Source organism: Notothenia rossii (genome assembly GCF_949606895.1).
Source record: "Notothenia rossii genome assembly, chromosome: 1".
In the NCBI taxonomy this organism is placed as follows: domain Eukaryota; kingdom Metazoa; phylum Chordata; class Actinopteri; order Perciformes; family Nototheniidae; genus Notothenia; species Notothenia rossii.
This window is the reverse complement of record NC_136912.1, coordinates 93,351,938-93,369,821: the sequence shown is the minus strand read 5'-3', so window position 1 is coordinate 93,369,821 and position 17,884 is coordinate 93,351,938. Positions and strand designations below refer to the sequence as shown.

Sequence of the window (17,884 nt, the reverse complement as noted above, 5' to 3'; positions counted from 1 at the left end):
AACAAAAGGGGTTGTCCTTTGTACAATCTAGTGATGATAATATATATAAAAAGAAACTGTAACATTTCTAAATAACACTAACACAGTTTTTCTGTGCTGACAAAATGATACCATACTTAATACCTGAATTCAAATTATAAAAGAAAGGGTTCGTACACTTTTTCACCAATGACTTCTCCATGACCTTACTTAAAAAGAAATTACTCTTTCTCAGCGGTACCACTGAAAATGGTTTATTTGAACATGGAACAGGAAAATAAGGTCTGCATGTGAAACATGTCGAGCCTATCTAAAACAAATCAAATAGGCTCACTAGCTTCTACACGCTAAGCAACTAAAATCTCTCACCAGCAAAACACCTCGTCAGTTAAAAGCCATTTCACGTTTCATTACTATACGATACAGTATTTATTATCATTAGAGTATTACTATTTCGGTGATTAGATCAAATATAAATTATTTTTGATGCAACTTTAGTTACATTTCCATGACTTTTCCAAAACTTTGGGAAAAATATTGTTTTCCATAACCTCTCCAGGGCCTGGAATTAGCATTTTGAATTTCCATGACTTTTCCAGGTTTTCAATGACCGTAGGAACCCTGATGTATACTGTTTTTATTTTATATCTTCCACTACTGTCTCTTTGCTGTTACTATGTAAATGTCCCCTCTGTGGGACTAATAAATTAATTCTGATTTTTAATGACCGTTTTAAATCAATGAAATAATGTGTTTCTTCTACACTATACCTACTGTAGTTTAGCTTTTTATATATATATTTGTATAGTTTTTTTTATTATGTATCTTTCAGTACTGTCTCTTTGCTGTTACTATGTACATTTCCCCTAAAAAAGTAAATCTGATTGATTCTGAATTAGCATTTTTAATTTCCATGACTTTTCCAGGTTTTTAATGACCGTAAGATCCCTGAAAAGAGGAGCTCTCAAAGAGATGTTAAAAGTTTGCAATACATCTTATATTTAATCTTTTTTCAGTTAGATGCAATTCAAAAGTGATCAACAGGTGAAATATGGTTTTCTAAATATCTCTATAGCTAATTATTTTCCAAACACTATCTATCTTTGTTCTCACTTTTACCAATATACAATCATTTTTTTCAATTTCTTAGTATGCTAATTATGAAATTATTAATTTTTTATGTCCTTTTCCTAACTGCTTTTTATCAAATGTTAAACTAATCAAACATGAATCTAGGATGCCTGTATTCTTCCCTAATTTACATTCTTGTCAATGGGCCCTCACACAGTATTTCAGCTTTTTTCGTTCTACCGTCCAATATGGCTCGCAGACAAGATATTCATATTTACAGTATATCTATTTTACCAGTCCAACGCGCTCTTGCTATTCAAATTAAGAATAAATATGTCTTGGTCACCCCGCAGTATTCAGATGAAACGAGGGAAGAATTATGACTTCTTTGGCTGGTGTTTACCCGACACTGATGAAAGGAAAATCACATGTTCAGATGCCACCTGTGAGATTGTATTTCTGCCTGACATTTAAAAAAGGAAAGGTTCCCAACACGGATCCACTGAAATGAACAGAACACCCTCTGGATGGAGAACAGCGGCTTAATGAAGCTGACTGAACAAATATCTACTCAAACTGGGTACAATCACTAATGTAACAGCCTGGAGAGGAATAAATAATAGATATGAAGTGTGGAGATCGTATGTCTTTGACGCAAAACAACCCTACGGCAAGCAACAATTTCAGGGTGAAAGAAACAAAGAGGAAGGGGGGGATTATTATTTACACAACAGAGATGGAGCGGTAGATGTTCCTTTCAAAATGTAACAATAGATATGAGAAAACGAATGTGCACCAGCAGGTCAAATGTTTCTTAATATACAGAGGGAATGGATTCTGGACACATGTTCTCAATACCTGGACATATACTGCCACCTGGTGTCATTATTAGGTACTACACACACACCATAACCAGTAGTATTTCAGTTACTTGTGTATTATCTAACACATATTGTTATATATATGAACACATTATCTTCTCCTGACATTTGGATTTCCTATGTTGTAAATGTATTATCTTTTTAATGTATACAAACAACAGCTTTTTAACATCTGTTCATCCGTTAATTTATTGTACGCTGCAGGGGTCTTAGGGCAGAGGGTGTTGTATAATGTATGTAAAGCCCCTTTAGAGAAATATGTAATTTGAGAGCTATATAAAAACAATTTAATTAATTGATTAAGTTTTGAGATTGTTAAAGGTCACCTATTATGCAAAATCCACTTCTTCATGTCTCTTCTACATCAACATGTGTCCCCTCTTCTTCATGTCTCTTCTACATCAACATGTGTCCCCTCTTCTTCAAGTCTCTTCTACATCAACATGTGTCCCCTCTTCTTCATGTCTCTTCTAAATCAACATGTGTCCCCTCTGTGAAAAGAGACTCTGAAAGTTTCAGGAACAAAGATTCTCTCTATTTTTGTCCTGATCGATTTCTATAAAAACCTGTCTGAAAATGAGCTGATCAGATTTTGGCCACTTTATGATGTCATAACGACGTTTTGGCTCGTGTAACCATTAGCCAATCAGCAACCAACTGTTTTGGACGTAATATGGTCGGTGTTTACATTAGCATCGCTAACACTCAGAGCTAACCTGTACTGGAGAGCATGTGTGTGAAGAAGCAGGAAATAAAAAGGAACTCATCTTGTGGTATAACCGGCAAGAGAGAAAGCCTTTGAGCTCCATACTGTTTCAGAGAGAATCCTTGATAATCCATGATATGGCGTTTCATCACGGCAGTATTTAGTTTAGACAGTAGCTGCCGGGTCCCGCATGAGCTCAGAACCATAATCTTTTGATGCTTTTTTTTTTTTTTTTTTTAAAGCTTTATACCCAAATCAGCCCTTTTGGAACAGGAAGTGAAATAGAGGGATATGAGGCATGGCTAGAATGGGTGATCTGTTTGGTATTTGGAGCAAAACACTTCATAGACATGTTTTTTATATATTTGTATATATCTGAGAGAGACCTATGCTATTGCCTGCAAATAGCATGATAGGTGACCTTTAAAGACTATTTTTGCAGCACTATATCTGAATACTTTTAATGTGTTTTCAAGGTAATTTGTGTTGCCTTCTATTGAAATGTGCCTTATAAATAACTTGTCTTGCCTTAGCGGAGGATTTTAAATTATGAGATAAGAAATTAAAACCATTGTGAGAGTTGTGTACCTGTTTTTGCTGGTGCTGGTGCCGGCAGTAGGGGCGATCTCTGGGGTCAGGACGTACAGGCTGTTGTTCTTAGGCAGGTGTAAACTTCTCATCACCGTCTGATCACACACACACACACACACACACAAATACAACTTAAAAATTCAACTCATTAAGAATGACTGGCTGTGAGGATGATGATTAGTTGAGGAAATACATGTGTTCTCACTACATCTGAATGTATACTTCTTTCATCTCCTAAAGAATATTATGAGAGAACTGAGAACAACTTCTTCGTTGGAAGTGGAAATATTGCTTTCAGGTAAATCAAATTGGATTAATTATTTGGTAACGGGTAATATACGGCCGTGAGGATCAGTGATGTGATTTTTACTTGGCCACAGATGCTGCTTAGAAAGGAATCTTTGCCAGCTTTTTATATATATTTTTGATATGTAACAAAACATGTTTTTGTATTTTAGGCATGCTATAAGCTGGCTTCTTTGATGTGTTGTATTTATACTGTATGTAAAAACAAGGTGATTTGTATTTTGAACAAAGCACTTGCATTGACGATATAATTCAATAAATTAAAAACTTTAAAAAGTGTAACTATAGGCGCTTTCACACCGGAGTACTTTTCCCAGGAATAGTTCCGATAGTTCCTGGGATTTTTCTTTCACACCAAAAAGATCTGGAACTAGAACTTTTTTTTGCAAACCTTCTCCCCCCTTGCTCTCTAGCAGGGACTGAAAAGGGAGGAAAAGGTTCCAATTTCTGATTGGCTGGGCAAATTGCAAACCACGCCCCGTAAAACTCGGAAAATGTTTGTGAAGCCGCCATTGTATTTGCTGGCATTAGCATTATTAGCATTATTAGCATTAGCCCAGCGCACAGACGGAGAGAGACTAACTTATGGCAACACAAAATAAAACATGGGAGCGGTGGAGATGAGGAGGTGTCGGCATTTTGGAGATTTACTCGGAAGGCTTCAGTAGAAGCTGCTGGGAGTCCCAGCAGCTTCTACTGAAGCCAGTCCCCAACTCCGGGGACTTCCGGCCGGGGACTCCGGGTGGCAGTATACGCCGTGAAGTTGTTTGCGGCCTGCCAGTAAACCCAAAGCAGAAGAAGAAAAAGTGACGTCAGCGGCTTCATTTGCCTAATCCTCCCTCAGGGGACTTATTCCGGTGTGAACGCGATCTGCTCTAAGAACTAAAGAGTTCTGATGAACTAAGTACTGGGAACTAAGTACGGCAAAGTACTTGGTGTGAAAGCGCCTTATGTAAACATAATCAAATGTATTTGGATTAAAACACAGATAATAAACTCAAATTGCAAACAATTGAAAATATCAACGTTTGTAGGTTCAGTTAAATTCTTTTTTTCTTAATGATGTGTTAGCGTTTAAAGGGCGTGTAAACTCACGGTATCGGAAACATCTCCGCTCTTCCATCCCTTCAGCTGCATTTTGGACACTGGAACCGCGAGCTCTGTCTCGAGGATTGTTTTGATTTCTCCTGTAAAACAGATTCATAGAGAAAAACATGTATATACAGTTTGATTTCTGTTATTCTCTAGTGTGTATAATTGTAGTAGTTAATAAATGTTTCTATAGAATATAAAAATAGATTGTCCAATGTTTACAGAGATGGAGTGGTGTTTACCGACTGTGCTGCCCTCCTCCAGCACCAGGTCCACCGTGCGCTGCCGGTACTCCACCCTGAAGTTCAGCATCCGGGGCTGGCGCTCTACGATCTGTCGGGAGGAGGAGGAAGAGGAAGAGGAGGCGGGGGAGGCGGAGTTGACGGGGCAAAAGGCTGAAGTGGAGGACGATGGAGGAGAGGAGGACAAAGACGAAGAAGAAGGGGTGGGAACGGCGCCTCCTGCCGCTGCATCGGCTGCTTCTGATTGGCTCGGGGGTCCGAACATGCCGGCCTGGCTCGCCTCGCTGGAAAAGTTACTGCACAGAGGTGAAGAGGTCAGTGAAGGTGTGGAATACTGATTGTTAACACATCTTCAAAATGTCTTTCATGGCAGATCATGAGGGACAGAAGACAAAGACAACGTAAAATATGCTACAAGAAAGACAAATATCTATGCATATGATTTTTGGCTAAGGATGTCAAAAGAATCAAAGCCATACCTGCCAACCCTACCGCTTTTGATATGTTTCTACCGCCTACCGATTTAGCTGGCTTTCCCTACATATTTTCAATCTTTCCAAACTATAACAAATCAAAATGACACTCCATAGACGCTGGACTCGACTTTTGGTGGACACCGTTTGCTGCGTGTCTGTGATCGCATCATACAAACAGTCCTCTGTGTTTCTGAAAGAGAAACAACGTGCAGACCGGGGGTAAGGGCGACGAGGCATTTGAGTCCTGCAGGATTTCCCCGTTAATATCAGTGTCTGGAAAACACATGTTGGCGACTGAAAGACATCCAGTGTTTGGTCTTTCCCGGAAGCATCCTTCAGTGTCTCAACTGAAAGAGGACCACGAACACACACAACATATAATACCATTTTGAGATTTGGGGATATTTATCTCCCGTTCTTTCACTTTTTCTGACATTTTCAACACCAAACATGTCGTTAATGTGTTTAGTGAACTACAGCAATCTGAAAGCCTGTACATTATTTATATAATTTCTTCTGATTACCTCATTTGGGCGAGCACATTTGCCACGTGCAAACCTACCACTTTTGGATTTGGAAAGGTTGGCATGTATGCAAAGCTTCTGTACCAATTTGATGGAAAAGTTCTGAAAATGTTACAGTACTCATATGTACCATGAATACATTGTGTAGGGTTAGCTGTTAGCTGTTAGCTGTTAGATGTTAGCTGTTAGCTGTTAGATATTAGCTGTTAGCTGTTAGCTGTTAGCTGTTAGATATTAGCTGTTAGCTGTTAGCTGTTAGCTGTTAGATATTAGCTGTTAGCTGTTAGCTGTTAGATATTAGCTGTTAGCTGTTAGCTGTTAGCTGTTAGATATTAGCTGTTAGCTGTTAGCTGTTAGCTGTTAGATATTAGCTGTTAGCTGTTAGCTGTTAGATATTAGCTGTTAGCTGTTAGCTGTTAGCTGTTAGATATTAGCTGTTAGCTGTTAGCTGTTAGATATTAGCTGTTAGCTGTTAGATATTAGCTGTTAGCTGTTAGCTGTTAGATATTAGCTGTTAGCTGTTAGCTGTTAGCTGTTAGCTGTTAGATGTTAGCTTTTAGATATTAGCTGTTAGATATTAGCTGTTAGCTGTTAGCTGTTAGCTGTTAGCTGTTAGCTGTTAGCTGTTCGCTGTTCGCTGTTCGCTGTAAGCGTTAAACAAACGCTCGGAGCGACTTCCATCAAGTTATATCGTGATGCTTTCAAGTTCTGTTTAGTAAAAATGATTATTGGGCAAAGGTAAGTTCTAACTTTAGGATGTGTTTAAGTATAAACTTGTGCAAATGTCGATAATGGAGGGAAACTTTAATAATCACAGCGATATAGAATAGATATTAGAGTGGTAATGATGACCGGTTTGACTCCCTAAAGAAAACAGCGTGCTGATGGAAAAGGTTTATGTTGAAGTATAAGGGAATTGTTTTTTGTTTCTATGTGGGGAATTGTGTAATTTCATTGGTATCGGCATCGACTATTTCATGTGGCTAGTCAAATTTGTTGTCTCTAACCTGATAGTAAAGAACCATCAGACTTTACAGCAAGACAACAAAATGTAGCAACAGACGGCTTCCCCTCTTTATAATGTGTTGATTCTCTTTGGTTCTTCTCTTTGCCGCTGGCTGAGTACGACCCATGTTTCACACAACACAGTAAATAATCACTCTTTGTCTCCTGAACACCAACAAAGTGCGCCCTTTGTTCCCTGGAGAGTGAGCAGCAACTGTCTCAGAACAGAGTGCCAGACTCAGGCTTTCTCACAAAGAGCTCGATTTTATTTGGCCGCCACCTTAGAGCGGTCCTGAGGCGAAGGTTGAGTGTCAGCAGCCACAAGAACACCCTGTGCAGAAGAGTGAAATAAACCCACCCGAACAGAAGCACATTGTAACCGTCTCCTTCACGAGCCACTTCAGTGACACATTGACTAGTATTTGAAGATCCTAAGCTTATAATTGGACAAGGAGAATAGCTACAGAAAAAAGAGTTGCTAAAAAAGTGACATTGAAATCCCTCAATATGAACCTTTCTGTAAGATTTACTGTAAAAAGAAAGGTTTTAAAGAGTTGATGGATGACACATACATTGAACCCTCTGTAAGAATAAAAAGATAATCCCTGTCTGTGATTTAAAACATTTGAAAAACCATCTGAATGCTGGACATTGTCATGCCTTAGGTTTAGGGCTGCACAATTTTGAAAATAAATGAATAATCGTGATTATTTTTGACTGACATTGCGACCACGGTATAGGAGGGATTGATAGCTTTTGTATCCACATTAGTTTTGAAAAATGTTTACAGAATATTGTAGGGGAGATAGAGAACGCCACTTGGAGTTTTAACCGGTTACCTTGGCGACACACTTTACCTCACATTGACTATACAGTATTGATTGTCCTTCCTCCTTATCTTCCAACCATTTGGACGCAGACATGCATTTCCCCATAACGATGTTGCTTAGCAACCGGCGTAAACGGAGCTTCGCGCTATCAAGCAGTGAGCGTGAGATGTCCTGTTCAGATGACGTCAAATCCAACGGGATGCCATAAATAAAGTACACAGAATCACACTACACACCTACGCAATGATTACATTCAGGCAGACTGTAGAATACAACCTGTTTGGACCATTTATATACTTATTGAAAACAAGCTACAAAATGTAATACCTTGGAAAATGCCTTTAATACTTTTTGAATAGCCTTCATTTTCGAAAAATTTATTTATCAACTTTTAATACTAACTGCTACCTCCGCGACCCGACCACGGATAAGCGGGAGAAGATGGATGGATGGAACTTTTAATACTTTTTACGACCCCGCGGACCCCCTGTTAAGGAATACCATTTTTACGAAGAAAACTTTCTTCGTAAAGACAATATGTCAAAAAGTCAGTATATATGAAAATAAGAAGAATTCAAAAAGATCAAAACTTCCACATTAACTTGGCAAAGTGACACGAAAGAGCTGTACATGGTCAGTTGTTGCTGTTTGGGTGTATTGCTATATTGCTCTACATCTAGATGGCGCTGTTCTCCTGTGTAATTGAGGAGATGTCCTAAAGCAGAGGATCCCTGAAAGGTCACCTATTATGCAAATTCCACGTTTTATATGTAGCATGTCTCTTCTACATCAACATGTGTCCCCTCTTCTTCATGTCTCTTCTACATCAACATGTGTCCCCTCTTCTTCATGTCTCTTCTACATCAACATGTGTCCCCTCTTCTTCATGTCTCTTCTACATCAACATGTGTCCCCTCTTCTTCATGTCTCTTCTACATCAACATGTGTCCCCTCTTCTTCATGTCTCTTCTACATCAACATGTGTCCCCTCTTCTTCATGTCTCTTCTACATCAACATGTGTCCCCTCTTCTTCATGTCTCTCCTACATCAACATGTGTCCCCTCTTCTTCATGTCTCTTCTACATCAACATGTGTCCCCTCTTCTTCATGTCTCTTCTACATCAACATGTGTCCCCTCTTCTCCATGTTTCTTCTACATCAACATGTGTCCACTCTTCTCCATGTCTCTTCTACATCAACATGTGTCCCCTCTTCTTCATGTCTCTTCTACATCAACATGTGTCCCCTCTTCTTCATGTCTCTTCTACATCAACATGTGTCCCCTCTTCTTCATGTCTCTTCTACATCAACATGTGTCCCCTCTTCTTCATGTCTCTTCTACATCAACATGTGTCCCCTCTTCTCCATGTTTCTTCTACATCAACATGTGTCCACTCTTCTCCATGTCTCTTCTACATCAACATGTGTCCCCTCTTCTTCATGTCTCTTCTACATCAACATGTGTCCCCTCTTCTTCATGTCTCTTCTACATCAACATGTGTCCCCTCTTCTCCATGTCTCTTCTACATCAACATGTGTCCCCTCTTCTTCATGTCTCTTCTACATCAACATGTGTCCCCTCTTCTTCATGTCTCTTCTACATCAACATGTGTCCCCTCTTCTCCATGTTTCTTCTACATCAACATGTGTCCCCTCTTCTTCATGTCTCTTCTACATCAACATGTGTCCCCTCTTCTTCATGTCTCTTCTGCATCAACATGTGTCCCCTCTTCTTCATGTCTCTTCTACATCAACATGTGTCCCCTCTTCTTCATGTCTCTTCTACATCAACATGTGTCCCCTCTTCTCCATGTCTCTTCTACATCAACATGTGTCCCCTCTTCTTCATGTCTCTTCTACATCAACATGTGTCCCCTCTTCTCCATGTCTCTTCTACATCAACATGTGTCCCCTCTGTGGAAAGAGACTCTGAAAGTTTCAGGAACAAAGATTCTCTCTCTTTTTGATCCATTTCTATAAAAACCTGTCTGAAAATGAGCTGATCAGATTTTGGCCACTTTATGATGTCATCACGATGTTTTGTCTTGTGTAACCATTAGCCAATCAGCAACCAGGGTAACCCCCCCCCCCCCCCCCCATTGAGTTCTTTGTAACCAAATCTCTCTCAGAGGGGCGTGGGGAGGGGCTCCTTATTTTCATCTAAAGTAACAGGCAGAGAATCAGCACTTTGGAAACATGGCTGAAACAGAGGGGATTATGGGTAATGCTGCATGATCTGTTTGGTGTTTCAGCCAATCAGAGACAGGCTCTGCATATATCTGAGACCTGTAATAAAGTAATGAGAAACAGTATGATAGGGGACCTTTAAACACACAGACAAACTGTGGGACCAGTTGACGCCCTGATCAACAAGATCATTCAGCTTTTTATCCAACCAGGATATTTTTGACGCCCCGAGGAATTTCGACTCCTAATCAAAAAGGCAACTTCTTCAAATTCCCACCCCGCGTACTAAAGATAACACACCAGGGAGGGAAATGTGTTTTTGATGGGAGTGTTGGCGTGGCCTCCAACTGGCTCCAGATCAGCCCCGTCATCAGTCTGTTTACTGGGCATCGCTGCCGAGTGCACTGCCAGCCACTTAGTAAATGTGTTTACTGCTGCTCACACTGCCAGACTCCATTCAAAGCAATGTGTGCCCCCCCCCCCCTCCCCCCCGCGAGGAACTCCAGAAATAATCTCATGGCCAGAGAGCCTGAACAGCACTGATGAACATGCTTTCATGCACACAAAGCAAAACGCTTTAACCGAATGTCTCCAGTTTGAGTGGGTTCACATTAGCAAAGTGTATTTATATTAACCGTTGAGGGAAAGTAAATATGTTTCTGTTCAGACACCGTGTACATCTCCACTCTTGGGAGACAGTTGCCTTGCAGATGCAGTGTCTTTAATATTATTCAACTATTAAACACCAGAATAGAGACGGTTCTGTTTATTGTTTTAGTCTAAATGTAAATGAATAAACTGGACAAACTATAATTTTGCTTGGAAATTGGATTTAATCCCAGCATTGTTTGAAAGTTTGATGTGTTAATATTCCCTGTTGAAGCACACAGTGTCAGAGGCCCAACATATGTGTATCCTTACTCCTATATTAATTATTCATAATACTTGGCACTGTCTCATACTTATGAAATAATCATATTGCATTAAAACAGCATATGTGTTTTCAAGATCTACAGTGAATGGTAGATGGGTGTGTGTGTGTGTGTGTGTGTGTGTGTGTGTGTGTGTGTGTGTGTGTGTGTGTGTGTGTGTGTGTGTGTGTGTGTGTGTGTGTGTGTGTGTGTGTGTGTGTGTGTGTGTGTGTGTGTGTGTGTGTGTGTGTGTACCTTTGTAAGATCCCATTCTCCTGTGGTATCACTCCATTGATGGCTGCCTGTAATGAAAGTGGAAGTTAACAGATTTTACAGAAAATATTCTAATACATGTGTCTTCACAGTAGGACAACTGCAACTGCTGTTTTGTAAATTAAAAAACATGTTTCATTGTATATTTTTGAAGTAAAGGAAACTACATGATAACCAATCACCTGACTGATAAGAACACATCGCCAGTCCACCAGGTGAAATGAACTATATTGTGATAATTAGTGTTGTAGTCAAGACCACCTTAACTGAGACCAAGTCATGACCAAGACTTTAAAGATCACCTAATATAAAAAATCCACTTCTTCATGTCTCTTCTACATCAACATGTGTCCCCTCTTCTTCATGTCTCTTCTACATCAACACGTGTCCCCACTTCTTCATGTCTCTTCTACATCAACATGTGTCCCCTCTTCTTCATGTCTCTTCTACATCAACACGTGTCCCCACTTCTTCATGTCTCTTCTTCATCAACATGTGTCCCCTCTTCTTCATGTCTCTTCTACATCAACATGTGTCCCCTCTTTTTCATGTCTCTTCTACATCAACATGTGTCCCCTCTTCTTCATGTCTCTTCTCCATCAACATGTGTCCCCTCTTTTTCATGTCTCTTCTACATCAACATGTTTCCCCTCTTCTTCATGTCTCTTCTTCATCAACATGTGTCCCCTCTTCTCTATGTCTCTTCTACATCAACATGTGTCCCCTCTTCTTCATGTCTCTTCTACATCAACATGTGTCCCCTCTTCTTCATGTCTCTTCTACATCAACATGTGTCCCCTCTTCTTCATGTCTCTTCTACATCAACATGTGTCCCTTCTTCTTCATGTCTCTTCTACATCAACATGTGTCCCCTCTTCTCCATGTCTCTTCTACATCAACATGTGTTCCTTCTTCTCCATGTCTCTTCTACATCAACATGTGTCCCTTCTTCTTCATGTCTCTTCTACATCAACATGTGTCCCCTCTTCTTCATGTCTCTTCTACATCAACATGTGTCCCCTCTTCTTCATGTCTCTTCTACATCAACATGTGTCCCTTCTTCTTCATGTCTCTTCTACATCAACATGTGTCCCCTCTTCTTCATGTCTCTTCTACATCAACATGTGTCCCTTCTTCTTCATGTCTCTTTTACATCAACATGTGTCCCCTCTTCTTCATGTCTCTTCTACATCAACATGTGTCCCCTCTTCTCCATGTCTCTTCTACATCAACATGTGTCCCCTCTTCTTCATGTCTCTTCTACATCAACATGTGTCCCCTCTTCTCCATGTCTCTTCTACATCAACATGTGTCCCCTCTGTGGAAAGACACTCTGAAAGTTTCAGGAACAAAGATTCTCTCTCTTTTTGATCCATTTCTATAAAAACCTGTCTGAAAATGAGCTGATCAGATTTTGGCCACTTTATGATGTCATAACGATGTTTTGTCTTGTGTAACCATTAGCCAATCAGCAACCAAGGTACCCCCCCCCCCCCCTTATAACCTGAATCTCCTCCTCGAGCACCATTGAGTTCTTTGTAACCAAATGTCTCTCAGAGGGGCGTGGGGAGGGGCTCCTTATTTTCATCTAAAGTAACAGACAGAGAATCAGCACTTTGGAAACAGGGCTGAAACAGAGGGGATTATGGGTAATGCTGCATGATCTGTTTGGTGTTTCAGCCAATCAGAGACAGGCTCTGTATATATCTGAGACCTGTGATATATTGATGAAGAACAGTGTAGTAGGGGACCTTTAAGAGGGCGAGGCCGAGTCAATATCCAGACCGGTCTCGAGTACTACAACACTAGTGATCATTTTATTTAACGTTTGACAATTTGTGAGCCGAGAGCTTTTCTACTGAACCGGACACATTGTGAGAGAGACTGATGCAATATTCAGAAAGAGTCTGATCACAACACAGAGCGCTGAAAGGACACACGTGACGGGGCTGTCAGCTCCGCACTGAGCTTTTGTTTGAATGGACAATTGATTGGATTGCTCTCGAACACTCACTATTCTTCACAGCAAAACAAGCCACATAAAGTCAGCTGTTACCTGGTGGCATACTCATGTACCCTAGTCCTTTTGTATTTAATAAAGAAGTGTTATTGCAAAACACACATGCAACAGTCTCACAATAACTGATACGTTTTGGTGGTGTGTGTCCAAATGATAACTTATGGACATCTTAATGCAACTCGTCCTTCAGTAGGAAATATTTGGAAAAGGATCAAATAACAGCTAAGTTGTTCTATGAAACTAAAAGGTATATTTTAAGTTATTTTTACATCACTAAAACATATCCTGTGTACTCTTGGACCCTCCACCTGTACAAGGAGAATGTGGAACCCATTTATGAAACATTCAGCGCTTTTTAAAGTATTTTAAATTCAGGATTGTTTACATCAAAGTTAACTTGCAGGCGGCCCGGCTGCATATCGTGTTGTGTTGATCAGGGAATACTGAGAAACCACGGTCAGCGTGTGTGTGCTGTAACGAGCACACGTGCATCCTTGAGCAAAAAATCCAGGAGCCACTCAAAGAAACAGTTTCAGAGGTCAAACACACCACAGAGCACCTTCCAAAAATAATGATATGGAAGCAAATATCCTTTTACCTGGACGACACACATTGAGTGTCAAAACTGTAGAGGCTGGAAGCTTCTGGTCACTGAAGACTTCTCAATTGAGTTGTTCCTAAATATTACGGTTTGTTTGAGGTAAAATATCTTTGAGTTTCCAAACTATATTTTAAATGTGTTAGTTTCTTTATCCGTGTTATCGTCATAACTTGTTCATCATTGATTTATGCTTTAATCAATCAATGTGCATTGTTTTATGTTCATCCAAAAGACATCAGGATATGCCAGGACATGTTGGCATGTCACAAAAGCAGACGCTCAGGTCTAAGTAGTAGGGATGTTCCGATCACCTTTTTTTGCTCCCGATCCGATTCCGATCATTTGATTTTGACAATTTGCCGATACCGATCTTTCCCGATCCGATCTTTATGCAATGCATTAAGAGAAAAGAAGAAAAAAGCGTTCAAGTTGTCCCTTAAGGTTATTTTTTTATTTAAATTGGATATTCTATCCTACATGGATATAGCTTCTTTTTTTCACAGCAGCATTGGATCAGTTCAGTTGTGCAGCATTGGATCAAAACAAAATAAAGCTTTCAGTACTCGTTAGCTTACTGCTACAATTAGACACTGCGCCCACTCTGTTGCCAGATTTGAGAGAAATAAGCAACCAGGTATATGAAAACAAGCCCCAAAGAAGCAACACATACATGATGTTGTGTCATTTGAAACCAAAACTAAGGCCTCAGGATGACTTTAAGACTTGAACATGGTCATTTTTGTTTTGTAACATTGAATACAAAATTTTAAAAAAGTATTTAAAAAAAATAAAATAAAATAAAATCCCGATCCCTGATTTTTTTTCCTCCCGATTCCGATCTTTTGAAAATCACGTGATCGGCTCCGATCCCCGATCACGTGATCGGATCGGGACATCTCTACTAAGTAGTAAATGAATGATCGCTGAATTGCATTTAGCCGCGTCAGTCAGTACGGATGAAGGTTTATTAGGGTACATGAAAAACCTCAGGAGGGATTTATTTAATCTTACAAAACACTGGTGCTCCAGTTGTCAAATCTCTTTTAGAGTATTACGTTTAGAAACATCTACTGTCGACTTGAAAGAGGCCTGAGAGAAGATTAAATATATATCGTATACATTAGGGCTTCTCGATTATGGCAAAAATCATAATCTCGATTATCTGGGTCAATAATTGATATCACGATTATTAAAAACGATTATCCATTTACTTTGAAAACATCCATATATTGAAAAAAAAAATGTGAACAGTATGTTTTTAACAGTTGATGACCCTGAACTTTGAGTATAATTCAACTGAAAAACAAAAAAAACAAAAAAACAAAAAAATCGTTTTATTTCAATTATGTTTTTTTTTTATCGTTGCAAGCCAAAATCGTAAAGCAATTAGAATACGATGAATTGAGCAGCCCTAGTATACATTTGTGACAAGACCTAGTCAGTTGTGATTATTCATTTTAAAAGATAGATTTACAGTGGCTCAAGAAGATGCACAAATAGGTAGACAGCATGTTCTACTCTACAGATGCGTAGCAGAGGTGGAGACGTGGGAAATGTTTTGAGAATTGATTTGGATTCTAACATTTAATTACCCAGGGGGAAAGAGACTAAGCTGAACTTCACACCGCAAATACTGTCAATATATACATCAACATGTGTCCCCTCTTCTCCATGTCTCTTCTACATCAACATGTGTACCCTCTTCTTCATGTCTCTTCTACATCAACATGTGTCCCCTCTTCTTCATGTCTCTCCTACATCAACATGTGTCCCCTCTTCTTCATGTCTCTTCTTCATCAACATGTGTCCCCTCTTCTCCATGTCTCTTCTACATCAACATGTGTCCCTTCTTCTCCATGTCTCTTCTACATCAACATGTGTCCCCTCTTCTTCATGTCTCTTCTACATCAACATGTGTCCCCTCTTCTTCATGTCTCTTCTTCATCAACATGTGTCCCCTCTTCTCCATGTCTCTTCTACAACAACATGTGTCCCTTCTTCTTCATGTCTCTTCTACATCAACATGTGTCCCCTCTTCTTCATGTCTCTTCTACATCAACATGTGTCCCTTCTTCTCCATGTCTCTTCTACATCAACATATGTCTCCTCTTCTTCATGTCTCTTCTACATCAACATGTGTCCCCTCTTCTTCATGTCTCTTCTACATCAACATGTGTCCCCTCTTCTTCATGTCTCTTCTACATCAACATGTGTCCCCTCTTTTTCATGTCTCTTCTACATCAACATGTGTCCCCTCTTCTTCATGTCTCTTCTACATCAACATGTGTCCCCTCTTCTTCATGTCTCTTCTACATCAACATGTGTCCCCTCTTCTTCATGTCTCTTCTACATCAACATGTGTCCCCTCTTCTTCATGTCTCTTCTACATCAACATGTGTCCCCTCTTCTTCATGTCTCTTCTACATCAACATGTGTCCCCTCTTCTCCATGTCTCTTCTACATCAACATGTGTCCCCTCTTCTTCATGTCTCTTCTACATCAACATGTGTCCCCTCTTCTTCATGTCTCTTCTACATCAACATGTGTCCCCTCTTCTTCATGTCTCTTCTACATCAACATGTGTCCCCTCTTCTCCATGTCTCTTCTACATCAACATGTGTCCCCTCTTCTTCATGTCTCTTCTACATCAACATGTGTCCCCTGTTCTTCATGTCTCTTTTACATCAACATGTGTCCCCTCTTCTTCATGTCTCTTCTACATCAACATGTGTCCCCTCTTCTCCATGTCTCTTCTACATCAACATGTGTCCCCTCTTCTTCATGTCTCTTCTACATCAACATGTGTCCCCTCTTCTTCATGTCTCTTCTACATCAACACGTGTCCCCTCTTCTCCATGTTTCTTCTACATCAACATGTGTCCCTTCTTCTCCATGTCTCTTCTACATCAACATCTGTCCCCTCTTCTCCATGTCTCTTCTACATCAACATGTGTCCCCTCTTCTTCATGTCTCTTCTACATCAACATGTGTCCCCTCTTCTTCACGTCTTTTCTACATCAACATGTGTCCCCTCTTCTTCATCAACATGTGTCCCCTCTTCTTCATGTCTCTTCTACATCAACATGTGTCCCCTCTTCTTCATGTCTCTTCTACATCAACATGTGTCCCCTCTTCTCCATGTCTCTTCTACATCAACATGTGTCCCCTCTTCTTCATGTCTCTTCTACATCAACATGTGTCCCCTCTTCTTCATGTCTCTTCTACATCAACATGTGTCCCCTCTTCTTCATGTCTCTTATACATCAGCATGTGTCCCCTCTTCTTCATGTCTCTTCTACATCAACATGTGTCCCCTCTTCTCCATGTCTCTTCTACATCAACATGTGTCCCCTCTTCTTCATGTCTCTTCTACATCAACATGTGTCCCCTCTGTGGAAAGAGACTCTGAAAGTTTCAGGAAAAAAGATTCTCTCTCTTTTTGATCCATTTCTATAAAAACCTGTCTGAAAATGAGCTGATCAGATGTTGGCCACTTTATGATGTCATCACGATGTTTTGGCTTGTGTAACCATTAGCCAATCAGCAATCCCCACCCCCTGAATCTCCTCCTAGAGCTCCATTGAGTTCTTTGTAACCAAATGTCTCTCAGAGGGGCGTGGGGAGGGGCTCCTTATTTTCATCTAAAGTAACAGACAGAGAATCAGCACTTTGGAAACAGGGTTGAAACAGAGGGGATTATGGGTAATGCTGCAACGATCTGTTTGGTGTTTCAGCCAATCAGAGACAGGTTCTGTATATATCTGAGACCTGTGATATAGTGATGAAAAACAGTATAATAGGGGACCTTTAATAAAAACTAGCAGATAGTGCAGAGGACCTGCGAGTCATCAGATCCACGGGGCAGGCAGTCTCTGTCAGTCTCGCTCCTCTGCTCTGAACTGCAGCCAGCAGCCTCTAAATATAGACTGACCCCTGCCGATGTGCACCGTGAGGTAAAGGGCTACGTGTTTGTCAGACTCATCGTGAGTTCATACGAAACATTCTTTCTTGCAGTGTCTCTCAAATCAACAACCACACCTCTCAGGACTCCCTCTCGCTGTCACCAAGACGCTGCTTCTCTGGGGGAGATGAAGACATAACTTCAAAATATCACAGAAAGACCAAGTGTGTGTGTTATTGGACGTTTACTGACCCTCTTGAACTTGCGCTCTGATGAACTGAGCCTGT

General features: G+C 40.2%; 2 protein-coding genes across 2 annotated transcripts in view; one reads left to right on the top strand and one right to left on the bottom strand.

The window, feature by feature from the left end:
* The window catches only part of faf1 (Fas (TNFRSF6) associated factor 1), a 111,635-nt gene that overhangs the window by 87,891 nt on the left and 5,860 nt on the right, over positions 1-17,884 (bottom strand). Inside the window, exons 3-6 of the mRNA XM_079641107.1 lie at positions 11,058-11,104; positions 4,869-5,164; positions 4,630-4,721; positions 3,226-3,323 (exon numbers count right to left, since the gene is read on the bottom strand). Coding sequence (XP_079497233.1) covers positions 3,226-3,323; positions 4,630-4,721; positions 4,869-5,164; positions 11,058-11,104 — 533 coding nt within the window. The remainder of the gene's footprint in view (positions 1-3,225; positions 3,324-4,629; positions 4,722-4,868; positions 5,165-11,057; positions 11,105-17,884) is intronic.
* LOC307013683 (transmembrane protein 131-like) overlaps positions 10,653-17,884 on the top strand; it is a 179,921-nt gene continuing 172,689 nt past the window's right edge. The window contains exon 1 of the mRNA XM_079641172.1: positions 10,653-10,656. The gene's annotated coding sequence lies outside the window, so the exon portion shown is untranslated. The remainder of the gene's footprint in view (positions 10,657-17,884) is intronic.